This window comes from Acanthopagrus latus, chromosome 14 (genome assembly GCF_904848185.1).
Source record: "Acanthopagrus latus isolate v.2019 chromosome 14, fAcaLat1.1, whole genome shotgun sequence".
NCBI lineage: Eukaryota > Metazoa > Chordata > Actinopteri > Spariformes > Sparidae > Acanthopagrus > Acanthopagrus latus.
The window spans coordinates 6,911,268-6,927,302 of record NC_051052.1 but is presented as its reverse complement, the minus strand read 5'-3'; the positions used below and the strand labels follow the sequence as shown (position 1 = coordinate 6,927,302).

General features: G+C 44.5%; 1 protein-coding gene across 3 annotated transcripts in view; it reads left to right on the top strand.

Moving 5' to 3' along the window:
- The window catches only part of LOC119032575 (monocarboxylate transporter 2-like), a 28,650-nt gene that overhangs the window by 8,161 nt on the left and 4,454 nt on the right, over positions 1 to 16,035 (top strand). For 2 of the 3 annotated variants that reach the window (XM_037121918.1, XM_037121917.1), the window contains exons 2-4: positions 2,840 to 3,085; positions 13,119 to 13,262; positions 14,814 to 15,617. In XM_037121918.1, the coding sequence (XP_036977813.1) occupies positions 2,869 to 3,085; positions 13,119 to 13,262; positions 14,814 to 15,617 (1,165 nt within the window). In that variant the 5' untranslated portion in view covers positions 2,840 to 2,868. Of the gene's footprint in view, positions 1 to 2,839; positions 3,086 to 13,118; positions 13,263 to 14,813; positions 15,618 to 16,035 lie in introns of those variants that run through there. The other variant, XM_037121919.1, reaches the window with a different exon arrangement.

Genomic DNA, 16,035 nt, shown 5'->3' with positions numbered 1-16,035 from the left:
TAGACGCGTTTTGTTAGTATTCAGCCATCAGCCCAGTAAAAACAGGTTTGATTACCAATGCTAGTGCTCCAGTGCTATGACTGTAATGTGTAGGCAGCTACCATTACACAATAAAATACCCAAACAAATTTAGTGTTCGCAAATGAAGACAGGCTCCACTTATTGTTGGTTAAACCTCGCTCTGGCTTGAATTCAATAATCCCCAGAAGATTTAAATGTTGATTTGATATTGTTGTTTTTTGTTTTTTTCTACAAGTCAAGATTCTAGTTGTACACAAAGTGTTTGTGTTGGTTTTCAGCCCACAGCTTCAGTGTTTTTAGTTCTCTTTCGCTGCTCTTATTGCAGCAGCCAGATTATCTCACCAAACAACAAACACTTGATCCTAAACTGACTTAAACTGAGCTAGAAGCAGAGAGAACGTTAGTCGGCCTGAAGCAGGAATGATGTTTTTCTTTTTTTCCCCCTCTCCTCCTCAAGTGACCCAAAAATGAATACTGCTTTAAAAAGCTTCGCCTTCATTTCTGTGTTTCTTAGACATTCGGCCTCCTGCCGACACACAGCGCTGAACCTCAGCGTGCGTTTCTACGACAGCGCAACCTGACCTGGCGAGAGCGGCGACAAGGAAGGAGAGCGACGTTATTTATTGATGCTGGGAGCGTGTTGTCACGTGTCATCATTGGCAGACGCTCGGAAGACTGAAGTGTCCCCTTGCAAGGAATTTGATGTTCTTGAACAAAGCGTGGTGCTGCCCTGAAATGTAGACTTCCACACACGTTTACCCAGCGCCGGTTGTTACTCGTCAGCGCCAGAAGCACCAAAGCTTCAGACGGACCTTAGTTTTGCTTTCAGAGAATTCCACGTGCGATACAGCACTTCCAAATCAAAGCACACTGATGGAGCGGCCATTAACTGATAATCAGGGCGATTGGCATTGGAGGAGTCACTCAAAGGTGTGATCCCAAGTTGCAGTTTCTTTAAGGGGTGAAGTATCTTGGGAGAGGTCGGAGGAGGGGTACCGGTCGCTGCTTTGGTGGGACGGTGTTGTAGCGCTGCTGGGACAGATGAATGGCGGGAGGCTGAGGTATGTGTGCCTGCAGGTGAGTGTGCTGAGGAAATAGTTTGGCTTGACCAGCCGAGGGGAAGATGTAATCTTCTGTTCGCTTAACAGAGGAGTCAATCTGGAGACGTGTAGCAGCACCTACCTCTGCCTCAGGCTGTTTTTGAATGATTGATGACTATAAACAGCAGTAACCTATTGCTCTGTTGACCAATGAGGTTACGCTGTGTGTCCTGCTTGTTCTTTGAACGCGGCGGGGCTCGTGATTTACACCGCCGCTCAGTAAATTGGAGATCTCATTTCACGTGTTCAGTGTTCCGTCACAGCTGGTCCGCACCGAAATGTCAAAGCGGTCAGAAGTGGAGCTGCAACAAACAGCTGATTAAATGATCAGTCGATCAACACGAAATGAATCGACAAATTGAATTTGTTTCTGTCAGTCAAATGCAGAACTTGTTTCAGCTGCCGTGTCGGTTGCGGTGGGGAATGTAAAGGATGAGTTCACCCAGGTATAAAATCTTCTGTTTTTTTTCTGATAACCCCCCCCAAAAAAATGGAATGTGGTCGGATGAAACGAGCCATTTGAAACACAACTGACAGTTTATAATGTTTGAGCCTGGACCTGCTTTTTATCCTTAATACACCCTTATATAGACATCGCCTCCATTTTGAGTGTTCAGACGCTGTGATGGGAGCCCCAGACTTCAGAAAGTTCCCTCCAGAGTCACAGAGCATACTCCACTAGTCTGTGTTTACAGCACTATAACCATCTGAAGAAAACCTGACCTTGGCGTGTAAAATTGGCGGCATGCCACTTGAACTCTTCCCTGTTCTGCTGGCTGTCGCAGCGGTTCACAAGCCATTTCTTTTTTCTTTTTTAATCTCAAGTAATTGCTGCAGCGCAAACACAAAGAAACGTGTTGAATCTTCCGCAGGCTGTTCGCGCCCGTGAGACCAAAACCGGCCGCCCCTCACCTCAGCGCACCGTGAGCTAATTATGCCGCTTCACATTAGTTCCTGGCCGATTTAGAAAAGTTGAAGCTACGTGAGGTTACTGTGCACAATCGTGTGTGTGTGTGTGTGTGTGTGTGTGTGTTTCTCCAGCTCATAAAAAAAAAAGATAAGAAAGAAAAAAAGGCTGTTTGCATTGTAAACAGCAGCACCTGGTTTTACTACTACGCTCGTCTCAGCTGACAGCCGTCGACCTGTTTCCATTACCATGTAGAGTGTGTGGCTCAAGGTGACTGCTGGGCGGGGCGGTCTGGTCGCTCAGGTAGAGTGAGTGCATTCCCTCTGCAATAATTGATACTGTGTGTGTGTGTGTGTGTGTGTGTTGGCCTGACTCCTCCAGGATACGGACCTGTGGTATGTCCTTCTCCCTCACGTGTCGCATTACTGCCGGCAGTTGTTCCCATGAATGACAGGGAGGACGACGCTTTTGACCTCCATTATAATCCCACAGCCGTCTGTATACTGTCAATACGAGCCGCTGCTGGTGGTCGGATTCATCCATGTATTGTCAGTAATGATCCGCAAATTTTTCCTATAAACAACTGCTCGGGTTCAGCTTGATTTATTTTTCTTTCCTGGAGGAATTCAGAGTGAAGAGGTAAAAAGCCCGACCAGACCGGACTGATCAATAGTCAATCCCAGGGATAAAATTAAGTGAAATACAAGGAGGGAGAAAAAAAGCAGAATATGCAACAGAATGCTGGCGGTAAGTTTTTTTTTTTCCTTGCTGAATTTAAGTTTCCTCTCCATCTTCTCTTCTGTCGTTGCAGTGAGCAGTCAGCGTTGAGGTGGGCCAGCGATGCCGCCCCCGGCCACAAGTCCCCCCGCCGTGCCCCCACCGGACGGCGGTTGGGGGTGGGCTGTGGTGCTCGCATCTTTCATCTCCATCGGCTTCTCGTACGCCTTCCCCAAGGCCATCACGGTCTTCTTCAAGGAGATCCAGGTCATCTTCGATGCCTCCTACAGTCAGATCGCGTGGATCTCCTCCATCATGCTGGCGGTCATGTACGCCGCGGGTGAGTCGGCGCTCGCTTTTTTTAACTTCCGCTCAGTTTCAAAGTCATGCTCACAGTGGAACTTTATGAAAAAAACTAAACGTGTATAATCACACAGCAGCTGTTTTGTGAAACATCTTCCAAATCGCATCAGCTGACTGAAATCTGAAAGCTGGTGGTGCGAGGAGAGCATCACACCCGCTCAGTGTTAGCCATCAACCACCAGCGATTTCAATTCTCTGTCCCTTTTAACACATTTCACATTTGGTAGAACACATGGTGCTGTTCAGTTTCTGTTTTAGTCACAAAGTAGACGCTAGCAAGCTGAGCTCACTTCTAACTGCTAACTGAAACCCAGCTAGCCTAGCATGCTAAAGTTAGCACGGATTCAGCGACGGCTGATCCGACGGCAGCTCCTGCTCACGGTGTCGTGCTCGTCCCTTTAACTGTATATAAAAGATGGCCGACACATCTCCACTTCCTCCCCGCTGAACAAAAATGACGCCCGTGTTTCCAGGAAATGAGCGCAGGCTGCGCTGTTGGGCTGCCCAGGTCGACCTCACTTCGAGCCAGATTCTGCACAGTAGAGGTTGAGAAAATGAACAGGTGAACATACTTTAGTTTGGTAAGAACTACCTGAACAGAACTTTTTTGGGGGGCGGGGACTTAATTTGACATGTACTTTTAGCTAGTTTTTTTTTTAGCTTGGCCTGTTTACCAACATGGAGGGTGCAGTAATGATGACCCATCCTGCAGTCAGCCAGCAGGGGGAGTCAGAATGTTTTGGCTTCCCTTTCGACGAGCCGTCACGTCCTCATATCTTTTACATTATACATTTTTACATGATACAAAAGTCCTGCTTACATGGCTCCAGCGGGGTGACGGCTGATGACCCACAGCAACCAATTATCACTGTGTCGTCAACAAATCCCCGATGTTAAATCTCAACTACTCAAAACAAAGGTGAGTCTGTAAGCATGACCTCGAAACACTGTTTCCCAGGCTGGTTAACGTTCTCTGTGGCCGTTGGAATTACCAGTTGACACAGTCCAATTCTAGTGCCCATCCACACTGTCAATCAAATAACCTGAGAACACTAACACAGACAGCACTGTTATTGTAGGAAATGAATTTAACCCTCGTCTTTTTCATAATTCATAATTTCATGTCAATTGTGACCAGTTAAGTACACAACAAGGATAAGTACTTTTTATGTCAGTTCTTCTTTGTCTAGTCTGCAAACAGGAAATCGGCTTATTCAGAAGTGTTAAGGTGGCTGTGTTAATGCAGCTTTAATTACGTTTGATAACAACTGATCGCCCCAGTAGGACAGAGGTGCTCTAATCCAGTTCCTCTGTTGTAACTATGATCCTCCAACTCACGGTGTTAACCTGCTTTCAGGTGAATCTCTTACAGATTTCGTTTTGTTACACGTAGGATTACCTCTGTTGGGAGGAGGCGGTGGGCAGACGCTAGATTCCGAGGGCCTGAGAGTACGAAGATGCGCGCTGGATTCAGGTTCATGCGAGAGTTTGGTCCCGTGGAGCTCTCGCTGGATTCATGCGTTTTTTGTTTTTTTTTTGTTGTTGTTGTGTTTTGTTTTTTCTGCACAAAGATGCGAAAGAATTAACCGGATAAGGGAGTGAAGTGGGTCGTGCCATCAGATCGTGACCTGGATTTGGAGATCACAGGATGCAGTTGCGGTGTCACACGCTGAGCCTCCAGATAACCAGAAAAGGCACCATGTTGTGATGCCAAGCCAAAGCAGCAAATTTAGAGCGCTGATTCGCAAAATAAATCCATTTCAGACGGAAAAAAAATAACCGTTGTGCAAATTGAAATAAGGGGATTTGTTCTGCCACGCACCTGCAACACCGAGGAGCTCAAACGCTCATTTTGCGACGCTCCACCTGGTCTTCCATCGCTTGTTGAATGAGAAAGAGCTTCATGGGTCAAAATGTGTTTCCGGCAGGTCGTTTTCACCGCCGTATTGCTGCGATCGCCCGCTGCACGGCTCTCGCTTCGGCTCCGGCCGTGCAGACCTTCTGCTTGGCAGTGCCACGGCTGCCATCTGTCCACGCTGTAATCCTCCTGTCACTCGATCTACCGCTGTTGTCACCATCTGCGCCGGTCAACAGCAGGCCTCAGGAAAGCTCATTTCCTGCATTGTACAGCACCGCTTCCCCCAGGAACAGAGAACCGATTTAGCGCAGGTTTAGATCAGACTAACTTATTACAACTGTTGATTTGACCACGATGATGGTGAAGAATAATATCGCCTCATATTTGAAAGGATTTTCAGTTAGGTGTTGTATGGCGGACAAAGAAAACAACAGCAGTCTGTTTACGTCAATATTATCTAGTGTAAGATATACTGGTATCAGTATATGTTTTGACCGATAAGTAGCAGCGGAAATGTCAGTAGATAAACGCCACAGGCTACGTGTAAGGTCATTAACAGACATCGGGCCTCCTTCCAGAATCACCTGTATAAACAGATACTTTCCTATGTGGTACAACACGCAGGTACAGCATGATCTGGGAGCGAGGCAATCAAATACCTTTCTCTAGAATCACCTACCCCACCTTTTTAAAAAGGAGCACTATGTAACAGTTTGTTGTGATTTAAAGGTTTTAATCACTTTTTTATGGGCCATATGTGAGCGGATTGTAAAGTGACATGAACAATGAGACTCTTGGTTGCCTTTACAAGCCTGCGGACGATCCGTTTAAGTTGTTCAGCGCTGCTGGACTGTGGATTTCTTTGTGAAGGACTTTTTATTTTTATTTTTTTTGTATTGCATTTCAGCGTACAGTGGCAGGCTCCGTTCATATTCTGCTCACACGTCTTTGATAACTACTTTAGGGAGACGCTTAAATGTTTGGTATGTGTTATTGTTAACCACCGTTTCATGCCACTTGTGCAACAAATCCAGTCGTGAAATTTCCTCGCTCCTAAATATTCCACAGTCAACTGTCAGCTCTATTATAACAAAATGGAAGCGTTTGGGAACAACAGCAACTCAGCCACGAAGTGGTAGGCCACGTAAAGTGACGGAGAGGGGTCAGCGGATGCTGAAGCGCATAGTGCAAAGAGGTCGCCGACTTTCTGCACAGTCAATTGCTAGAGAGCTACAAACTTCATGTGACCTTCAGATTAGCCCAAGTACAGTACGCAGAGAGCTTCATGGAATGGGTTTCCATGGCCGAGCAGCTGCAGCCAAGCCACACATCACCAAGTGCAATGCAAGGCGTCGGATGCAATGGTGTAAAGCACGCCGTCACTGGCCTCTAGAGCAGTGGAGACGCGTTCTCTGGAGTGATGAATCACGCTTTTCCATCTGGCAATCTGATGGACGAGTCTGGGTTTGGAGGTTGCCAGGAGAACGGTACATTTCAGATTGCATTGTGCCAACTGTGAAATTTGGTGGAGGAGGAATTATGGTATGGGGTTGTTTTTCAGGAGCTGGGCTTGGCCCCTTAGTTCCAGTGAAAGGAACATTGAATGCTTCAGGATACCAAAACATTTTGGACAATTCCATGCTCCCAACCTTGTGGGAACAGTTTGGAGCGGGCCCCTTCCTCTTCCAACATGACTGTGCACCAGTGCACAAAGCAAGGTCCATAAAGACGTGGATGACAGAGTCTGGTGTGGATGAACTTGACTGGCCTGCACAGAGTCCTGACCTGAACCCGATAGAACACCTTTGGGATGAATTAGAGCGGAGACTGAGAGCCAGGCCTTCTCGACCAACATCAGTGTGTGACCTCACCAATGCGCTTTTGGAAGAATGGTCAAAAATTCCTATAAACACTCTCCTCAACCTTGTGGACAGTCTTCCCAGAAGAGTTGAAGCTGTAATAGCTGCAAAAGGTGGACCGACATCATATTGAATTCTATGAGTTAGGAATGGGATGGCACTTCAGTTCATAGAATGAGTAAAGGCAGGTGAGCGAATACTTTTGGTAATATAGTGTATGTATATAAATATATATTGAGAACGGAATGTTTTTTTTTTTTTAGAATTTTTTATTTATTTAACTTTTTTTACCTGAGTCAAAATAAAAATATTTCCTCCCACCTCTGACTTCACCAAGAGAGCAGCATTTTCCACGAAGTGTGCGCCGGCTGTCACAGTTTTCAGCCTTACAATGGCTGCATGTCGTCAGTGTGCGCGGTTACCAAGCGATCGGCTCGTGTTGCTCACTCATTCATATTGATTGCACTCATCAGCTGTTCATTAAACATCTGCTCCCTTGTTCTGCCTCTTGCGTCGGAGGGAAGCAATCATTGTTTGAAAGTTTCGCACCTTTCTAATTTCCCTCCACTGTGTGTGTGTGTTTACACAGCGCGGTCATCACTGTGAAGCTAACCTGATAATGAGCAAACACCTCAGCCATTCAGAGATATTAATAGACTTGCTCCAAATTGCAGAAATTAGTGTCATCACTGCTGTTCAGTGCCGCGCTCGTGACTCCGAACTGTCAAACTTTAAAATAAAAAGCATGTCAACCAAAGAGATGAGATCAGTGTGCGAGCTTTGATTTCAAGAATGAAAATGAAAATGATCCAGAACAGAGATGCAAGGTTTTCACCTTTACAAAATATATACTAAAGTTGTAAAGGACATATTGTTTTTTGCCAGTCCAGAATACGTCCAACCCAGTCTCCAGAATAAATGTTGGTATTGTCTCAGGGTGCTCCGATCGGGTATTTTTGAGGCAGATCACCAATCAAAAGGACGTTTCTTTACTTCATTGTCACCTAAACTTGTTAGTTAGAGAGACAGGTCATAGTTAGATTGATTAACTATAGATTAAAATCTTAATTTCCAAAATTAAACAAACAAACCAGCAAAACAACAGATCATAAGACAGTCAATTCTAATTACATGTTTGACAACGAGTAGGAAGGAAGTGTCAGTGTATCTAATCCCACCTCGTCTCCATTAATCATTAGCCAATAATTCAGCAGAAGCTTCCTTATTTCATCATCAGCGTGCAACGTGAATGTGACCTGACACGTTTCCCCCAGACTTAAATATCTCTGAACTGTTGTATGATTATCCTGATCCATCCTGCTGACCTCAGTCAGTCTCATTTTGTTTTCTACAAACGGTGTCACTTTTTTCCCCCCAATCCTTCAGTTTAGAACCGTACCTCACGTCATCGTCATGTTAGATCTCAACTTCAACACTTTGCTGTGAATATTTGCGGAACCCGCGACGGTCCCCTCAGCTGTATCTGTGCTCTGTGTGTCATTGAGCCTAAATGAGCGTGCTAACAACTAGCAGTGATGACGGTAACATCACAGCCCATTACACCTCCGTGTTTTCGTTGCCAGCATATTTGCGGGTCGATGGTGGCATTCAGCCCGAAGCAACGTTGCACCTAACAACAGCCCTGCATGGCTTGGCTAAACATACTGGTTGGACTACTTTGGGGTTTCTTTGGTGGTATTTGATAGAACAAACGATCAGTTAATCCAAAGATGATCATTGATAACTCAATAACGAACAGAATCAGTAGCTGCAGCCCCCCGTTTTTGGACATGAGACATCACAGCTGCTCAGTTATGATGTGTTAGATGTTTGCAGCACCACAGAGTGCCATCATCCTTTATCAACTAACTATGTAAACTAGATATGTGGAAATGTTTTCATAAAGCTTAAATATCATGCCATATTGATCTATAAGATACTTACTCACTGATCCTCCCCCCCCAGACTCTGAGCTGTCGCTACAAAGTCATCAGTCAGCCTGATACCTGAACATCCTCCCACCAATAAGACACATGTTGGTAGGATTATAACCTTAACCTCTCTGACGATTTGCACATAAACCAACCATACAAATCAACATCTTTCCCTACAAGCGGACATCCTTTTTGTGCAGGTGGAGAGAGGAACACCATCAATATTACTTAATCATATGTTATAATGTATGTTTACCGTTGTGAAAGAGAGGAAAGCAGGTGTGGTTCAAAGCTGTATACTGTTCCTGGGAAATTACTACTTCAGCCTCATTAACCGTTCCTTGTAAATAGAACAGGCGTGGGCATGTTTCGGCGCCGCAGTGCAATCCTTCACAGCGTTACATCAGGCGAGGCGACACCTCCCTCATGCCGCCAGCGCAGCCAGCGTCGCAGTGCAATGACGCGGTTTAAGCCGCGGGCAGCAGCGTGTCTGCGTTGGATCAGTGTCGCTAATCCAGATACATACACAGAGAGAAAGAGAGAGAGAGAGACTTGACCTTGGGCGAGGTGGCGTGGAAACACTGCACATCCGTGTTAGGAAGACAGGTTCATGTAAGGACGCCAAATATGAAGTAGAGCAATCTGGTTGAGTAACTGATCATGAGGAAACAAGAAAAAAAAACAAACAAACCTATAAACCTGTTTCGGCGAAACACTGAGGGAATTCTTTTTTTTATAATACCACAGAGAACACTCAACATTTTTCATGGTTGTTTTTTCACAGTTCCTGGTGTCATTCATTTTAATTTTGCCTTAAGCCATTAATGCCCGACTTAAAGCTGCAATATGTAAGAACTGGCAACCTGTCAAACCATACTCCCAACAGAGGGTAGCATATCACCAGAGTACCTGCTAACTGCTGCTAACCGTAGCTGGCTTTAAATTGTTAGCTCAGTTAGCAGTGCAGCTAGCAGTCCTATCGGGCCAGTGCGCACAATCAGAGGCCCAATCAGTACCATCAGACCACTGTATCTTGAGGTACAACAGGAATGGCAGCATGCTAACTTCAGTACACATCACTGTAGCAGCAGTAGTATATAGAGGTCTTTGACATCAAGCTGAAACATATTCTGTAAATGTTGTAATGTTTTAATGTAAAATATTTGGATATTGGATTTAACTACATGTGAAACTGACTGAGCGCTCGGCCCCTGCAGTCGTTTAGTGCGCATGTTACAGTAGATTGGATAACTCATAGAGCGTGCTGTAAAGAGTTTGCACAGGGACCGTTTCTCAACCAGCATCATTTAGAGTTCTGTGAATCGTCCAGTCTAATGGGCATAATATTGCCAGAGAAACCTTTTAAAGCTGCAGTTTTCCCTCATTGATGTGGGCTCTTTCAGTCAAGTATCAAAATAACAATTGATTTACTCTCACTGCTTTATTTTTTATTTGAGGCACACTGAAGTATACTTTCTGTGTTCTGACATTGTGACGGAGCCGGTTAACCACTTTATTTTTGGGGGGATGTTTGCTGATATCATTGCTTTGGAGTCAGTACTTGAAAAGCTCCCGGTGCAACTACAGTCTCATCTTCCGGCCATTGATCAGCTCCGGTGGAAAGGACCTCGCTCAGTTGGCGGCCCGTGCTCATCTCGTCAGTCTGGATTGTTGAACTGGTGACCTTCCTTTCGCTGGCCTACTTCTCTACGCTTTAGACCAGCATGTTAACATCTTCCAGTTTGATGCTGCTCAGACAGCTCTAGACTTCACGTCAGAGCGCCACGCCAACCTGAAACCGCGTGTAAAGTTTTATCTCCTAAGTGAACCGGGTTTAGGCTGGTTTCCGTCCATTATGTCCCTGCAGATATCCATGTAATGGGTTGGCAGCCAGACACAGTCACTTAGGAGGACCGTGTCTGTGTCCTCTTGCAGCGGAACAGCTTTTAAAAGTTGTTTGCTTCCATTTCTGTCGACTTCATCCTATTTGAAGTGTGATGGATAGTCGGCATCCTCACATCACGAACTGTAGCAGCCGCTTCGCTGCGGCTCACATTAAAGGGTCGCTGAAAAAAAAAACGTTAGACACATTTCTATATGTGTCATTCCCTTTCGGGATCTAGGTGGTTATATTTAGTTCGGGGTTTTGTCCACTGTGTAATGAAGTCCACGCCGCGTCTGGCCAGGAGATGATAAGCCTTTTTCAAGGGAGGTAATGTGCAGGCTCAGGGGCTTCCTCATCTCGGCCGATTCGGGTCCCGCCGAGCCCCCGAGAATACTGATCACTGCTGCGGATGCAAATGAGGGGGAACTTTCCTCAAGGTCGAAAAAAGATTCATGCGGAGCAAATTAAGTCAGATGACTCCTCGCCCGTTGTGGCTTTTTAAATTGCACTGGGCCTGGCAGAAATATGATACATCTTCTGGCTGGTAATGAGAGCTTTATTTCAAAAAATACATCTTTCATTACTTTTCTCGCTCCCCGTTCAGTTCCCACCTCCTGTACTTAAAATTCAGCAAAGGGATAGGGGAAGGTGTCAATTATGAGATGCACAGATTCCTAAAAACTGCTTTGAGCAGCCACATTATTCAGAGGATGTTTTGTACCGAGATATACAAAACGGATTAAATGCTCTTATACACCTGAAGTGGGGAAAAAAGTAAACAATGGAGCACAAAGTAATGCAGCAGCAGCGTCTTACAAAACTTATTTTACTTAAGAATTCAGTGACCCAAGACATAATTAAAAAGATTCAAAACAAAGTGAGCATCCCAAGGATATAAACAGCCTTTTTCACCCCAGTAATGCATCCGATTTTCTTAAGCTGTCGCTTATAATACGCCTTGACAGCGAACTGAACACTCACCGAGACACCTGAGAATACAGGCGTCGAGCCATTCGTAAAGGGGAAACTTGCCTCATCATTGTAATTTAAATGGAAATGCTCCCTCTGTCCATCATGTATTCTGGGTTTGATTTTAAAAACCCAGAACGTAACAATCTGTAGCAATCTGAAGCGGATTGTAACGCGACATGAAAAATGAAGCCTTCCCCGTCTCTCCCTGTTGCCTATGCGAGCCTGTGGACGCATTGTTGAAGTTATTTAATGCTGCTGGACTATGGATTTCTATGTGAAGGACTCAGTTCTCAGTGACAGTCTAAAGAATGTGACTTTATGGAGGTTCTTGGGTGCCTCGACCGCTCTAATACAGAGCAACAGTAGCTAATGTACAGTAGGTTTAGAAATGGAATCACCACCAACTTTGTTTCTTAAACTTTAAAAAGCAAAAAAAAAAACAAAAAAAAAAATGAACTCAGACAACCCTCAAGTTACTTAATTATCAACATGAAGTTATCAATAATAGTTATGATATTGTGACGTCTGTGTATTCTGTTGCAGAGATGTCTCCCACAGATAGCATGCTAAGCACCTAGCCCCTGCCTGTCCTGGTCCAAAGCTTACATGTTGCACGGCTAACCGAGCTAGTAAGCTAACATCAGCTACAGTTAGCAGCAGCTAGCCATTACTCCATGCTGAAATTGGTTGTTTTATTCTTCATATTGCACCTTTTAAGCAGGCAATAAATAATCCCTTGCTTTTATCAGTCATTGAAAATGAAAATGAATGAACACAGCTAATGTTCTCCTGATGTCTATTAAAATTCATAGCAGACTGTTCACCCAACACTACTGCTACTGAAAATACAGTCCATCAAAGCTGAACCAGGAAGTTGCTGTGCCTAACGGACATTTACAGTTTGGGTGTAAATGTTATTATAGGTTGACCTTTGTTTTCATTTTTTAATGAAGTCATTCAGATAACATGGTAAAACTGGGGATTTATTCCTGATTAACCACATTTGAGACTTGCTGCTGGCTCTCAGTCACAGAGATTGGCAGGAGCGTCTCTGGCACAGCTAAATATAAACACTACTCAGCAAATGCCAGAAAAAGCAGAGTGCTTTGTCATTTTCTTTTTGTGGCTTGTGAATGCGATGGTTCGCTGTTCTCCTCTGTACACTGTGCCGCTGAAAGCACAGGCAGGAGGATGGAATATTACCTGATGCCCCTGTGTGTTAAAAAAAAACGTTCTATAGAACATAAAATGAGCCCCTCGTGTGAAAGTCTTGTCTCACTCTGCACACCGTCAGTTACCTCTCTTAAACTGATGTGACAGGAGGTGATGGGAGCGCCATCTTTAAAAATTGAAACCGCCCTGGTGCTGCTATAAATAGAAGTATGGCTCCTGCTGGCATGCAGCACTAACCAGATTAAATCATTACGCGTTCCCTTTCAGTGATCCTTGCTACTGTAAACACCCAACATGTGCGCTTATTTCACGCTTTCTCTTTGCTGCAGGTCCCATCAGCAGCATACTGGTCAACACGTACGGCTGCAGGCCCATCGTCATGATGGGGGGCTGCCTCTGTGCCACTGGTATGGTCTTAGCTTCCTTCTGCACCAGTGTGGTGCAGCTTTACCTCTGCATAGGGGTTATCGGTGGTAAGTCCATTTCAATCCACTCAAGTCCATTTAGAGTTAATTAGATTAGCCTCTACGTCTAAATAGCAGGTTAAAAATAAAACTGTTGTTGTGGGAAGAGCATTTGCTTTGTTTACTCAGTCAAATGTTGTTTGTGCTTTAATTTATGCTGCTTTAACATCACTTATATGTGCTATATATGCTTGGTTGCAACTCAAGAAAAACTGTAGTTGTATCATGAGAGCTGATATTTTCCCTCATTTGTCGTTAATTAAATCTCTTCAGAGAACTGCTGTAGCTGCAGCGTAACCATAAATCCATGGCCCATTGAAACCCACATGAACCAACCATCAGATAATCAATACCCACATGTAGAGCGCAAACCAATAAGTGTGTCTTGTTCTGCACCAAGGAGCTTTTATAGGCCACACTGTGGGAGGCGCTCTGTGATTTTATGTTAGAGGAGGTCGATTAAAACAAATGTGATGATAAAATATAAAAAAAAGAAAACTGCCTAATAGAAAAAAAAGCTTTAATGGCACTTTAATTGAAGTGAAATGTTACTGGAAAATGTGTAACATAATCGATAAAACACACCCAGATTTACTCATATTTATTGATGTAGTAACTTTAAGCATTACACACAGCTCAGAATCAGTTAAGGATATTGGGATATGGGTCCATGTATTCATGTATACATGTGCATGGATGTGCAATAAAATCAAAGGACACGTGTCGCATGATTGCTGGGGACCAAAAATACTCGCAAAGCACAAATGAAAAATCAGATTTGTGACAGAATAAACACTCAAGTTAAACAGTAAAATATCCCAATATCCGTAACTCATTTTGAAAAGTGTAAGTTAAAAAGTTAAACATTTTATCCAGTGAACTTTGTACTCGCCTCTATATGCAAGAAAGGCCTTCTGTTTTAGCAAGACAGTCATGCTTCTTCAACATCTTGGTTTTGTAGTGACAGCGTTACTGCTTACATTTGCTTATTAGCCTTGAACACTAGGGCTGATGGGAGCATGTTACATTTTGCAGGTATAGACCAAATACACATAGCTGTAATTTTCCTCTGATATCACACTCCGGGTAGAAAGCTCAAGTCTCGTACAACTGGGTTCAAGGCTGCAAGTTGTGTAAATGTTAAAAAAAAAAAAAAAGCTAACATTACTGTTTGAAAGTGTTACATGATATGATAAGAAAGGTGTAATTTAATCTAAAATATCAGCGCACATCTAGGACACATTTTCTCAGGCCTGGAAGTTAAATGCACATACAGTATGCTATTGTTAGCTAGGAAGTGGCTGAATGTTAACTTTAGTTATCAAATGTGTTATTTAACCGTGAATTGTGTTAAACAACCTGCAACCTGGAACACAAGCAGCATCCCAACATTCAAGATTCCCAAAGTAGTTGCCATGTGAATATGATCTATTTGGCCAACAAACAAGCTATCTGACATTGCTTAGAGCCATGGCGCTAGCAAGTAAAATTTATTCAACTGGTTTCCTATTTAGGTGAGCAAGTAAGTCTTAATGAACCTCTGTCAATCTTTTCTCACAGGACTTGGACTGGCCTTCAACCTGCAGCCAGCGCTGACGATGATAGGCAAATACTTCCTGAAGAAGCGTCCCATTGCTAACGGGCTGGCGATGGCAGGTAGTCCGGTGTTCCTCAGCACCCTGGCTCCTCTCAACCAGTACCTCTTCAATCATTTTGGCTGGAGAGGCAGTTTCCTGATCCTGGGCGGCCTGCTGTTGAACTGCTGTGTGGCTGGTTCCCTCATGAGACCTCTGGGACCACCACCCAGCAAGCTCAAGAAGGACGAAGAGTTAGCCGTCATCGCCACGACAACAAAAGAGAAGCGCACTGCCTGGGAGATGGTCAACAAGTACCTGGACCTGACGCTCTTCAAGCACCGCGGCTTCCTCATCTACCTGTCAGGAAACGTGATCATGTTCTTGGGCTTCTTCGCACCTATCGTCTTCCTCACAGCCTACGCTAAGGACATGGGTGTGGATGAGTACTCTGCCGCCTTCCTGCTCTCAATTCTGGCTTTCGTTGACATGTTTGCCAGACCCTCCATGGGGCTTCTAGCCAACTCCCGCTGGATCCGGCCCAAGATCCAGTACTTCTTCAGCTTTGCCGTGCTGTACAATGGGGTGTGCCACATCCTCTGCCCACTGGTGGAGAGCTACAGCGGTCTGGTGGTGTATTCAGTATTCTTCGGCTTTGCCTTCGGCATGGTCAGCTCAGTACTGTTTGAAACACTGATGGACCTGGTCGGGCCTCAGAGGTTCTCCAGTGCTGTGGGACTCACCACCATTGTAGAGTGCTGCCCGGTCCTCCTTGGGCCACCTCTAGCAGGTACGATTTGTCTTTCTGACAGCAAATTTCATTCTCTTACTATGGTGTTAACTGCCAGCACTGTCAAGAAATATTTGCACCTCTGGCTATTAGAGACAATCAAATAAACTCACAACATTATTAAATCACCCAGTCACTTTAGAATAGTACAGTCTTTTTTTTTTTTATAACTGGGTGGTGACTAGGGATGGGTCATGATTTTTAAATATTTCAATAGGTCATGTGGCATCAGGAAATACAAATTATATATAGACTAGAGAATAGCATTATAGCTTGAAATGCCCATCCCTAATGACTATATGTCAGAACCAGTCAGCTGTTAGTAGTGAGCTAATTGTCAACATGCTAGCCAGTCAGGAATATGCAAGTGCTCGTCAGTCGCTAAAGTTCTTTGAGCTAGCTTGGGTGCTAATGAGAC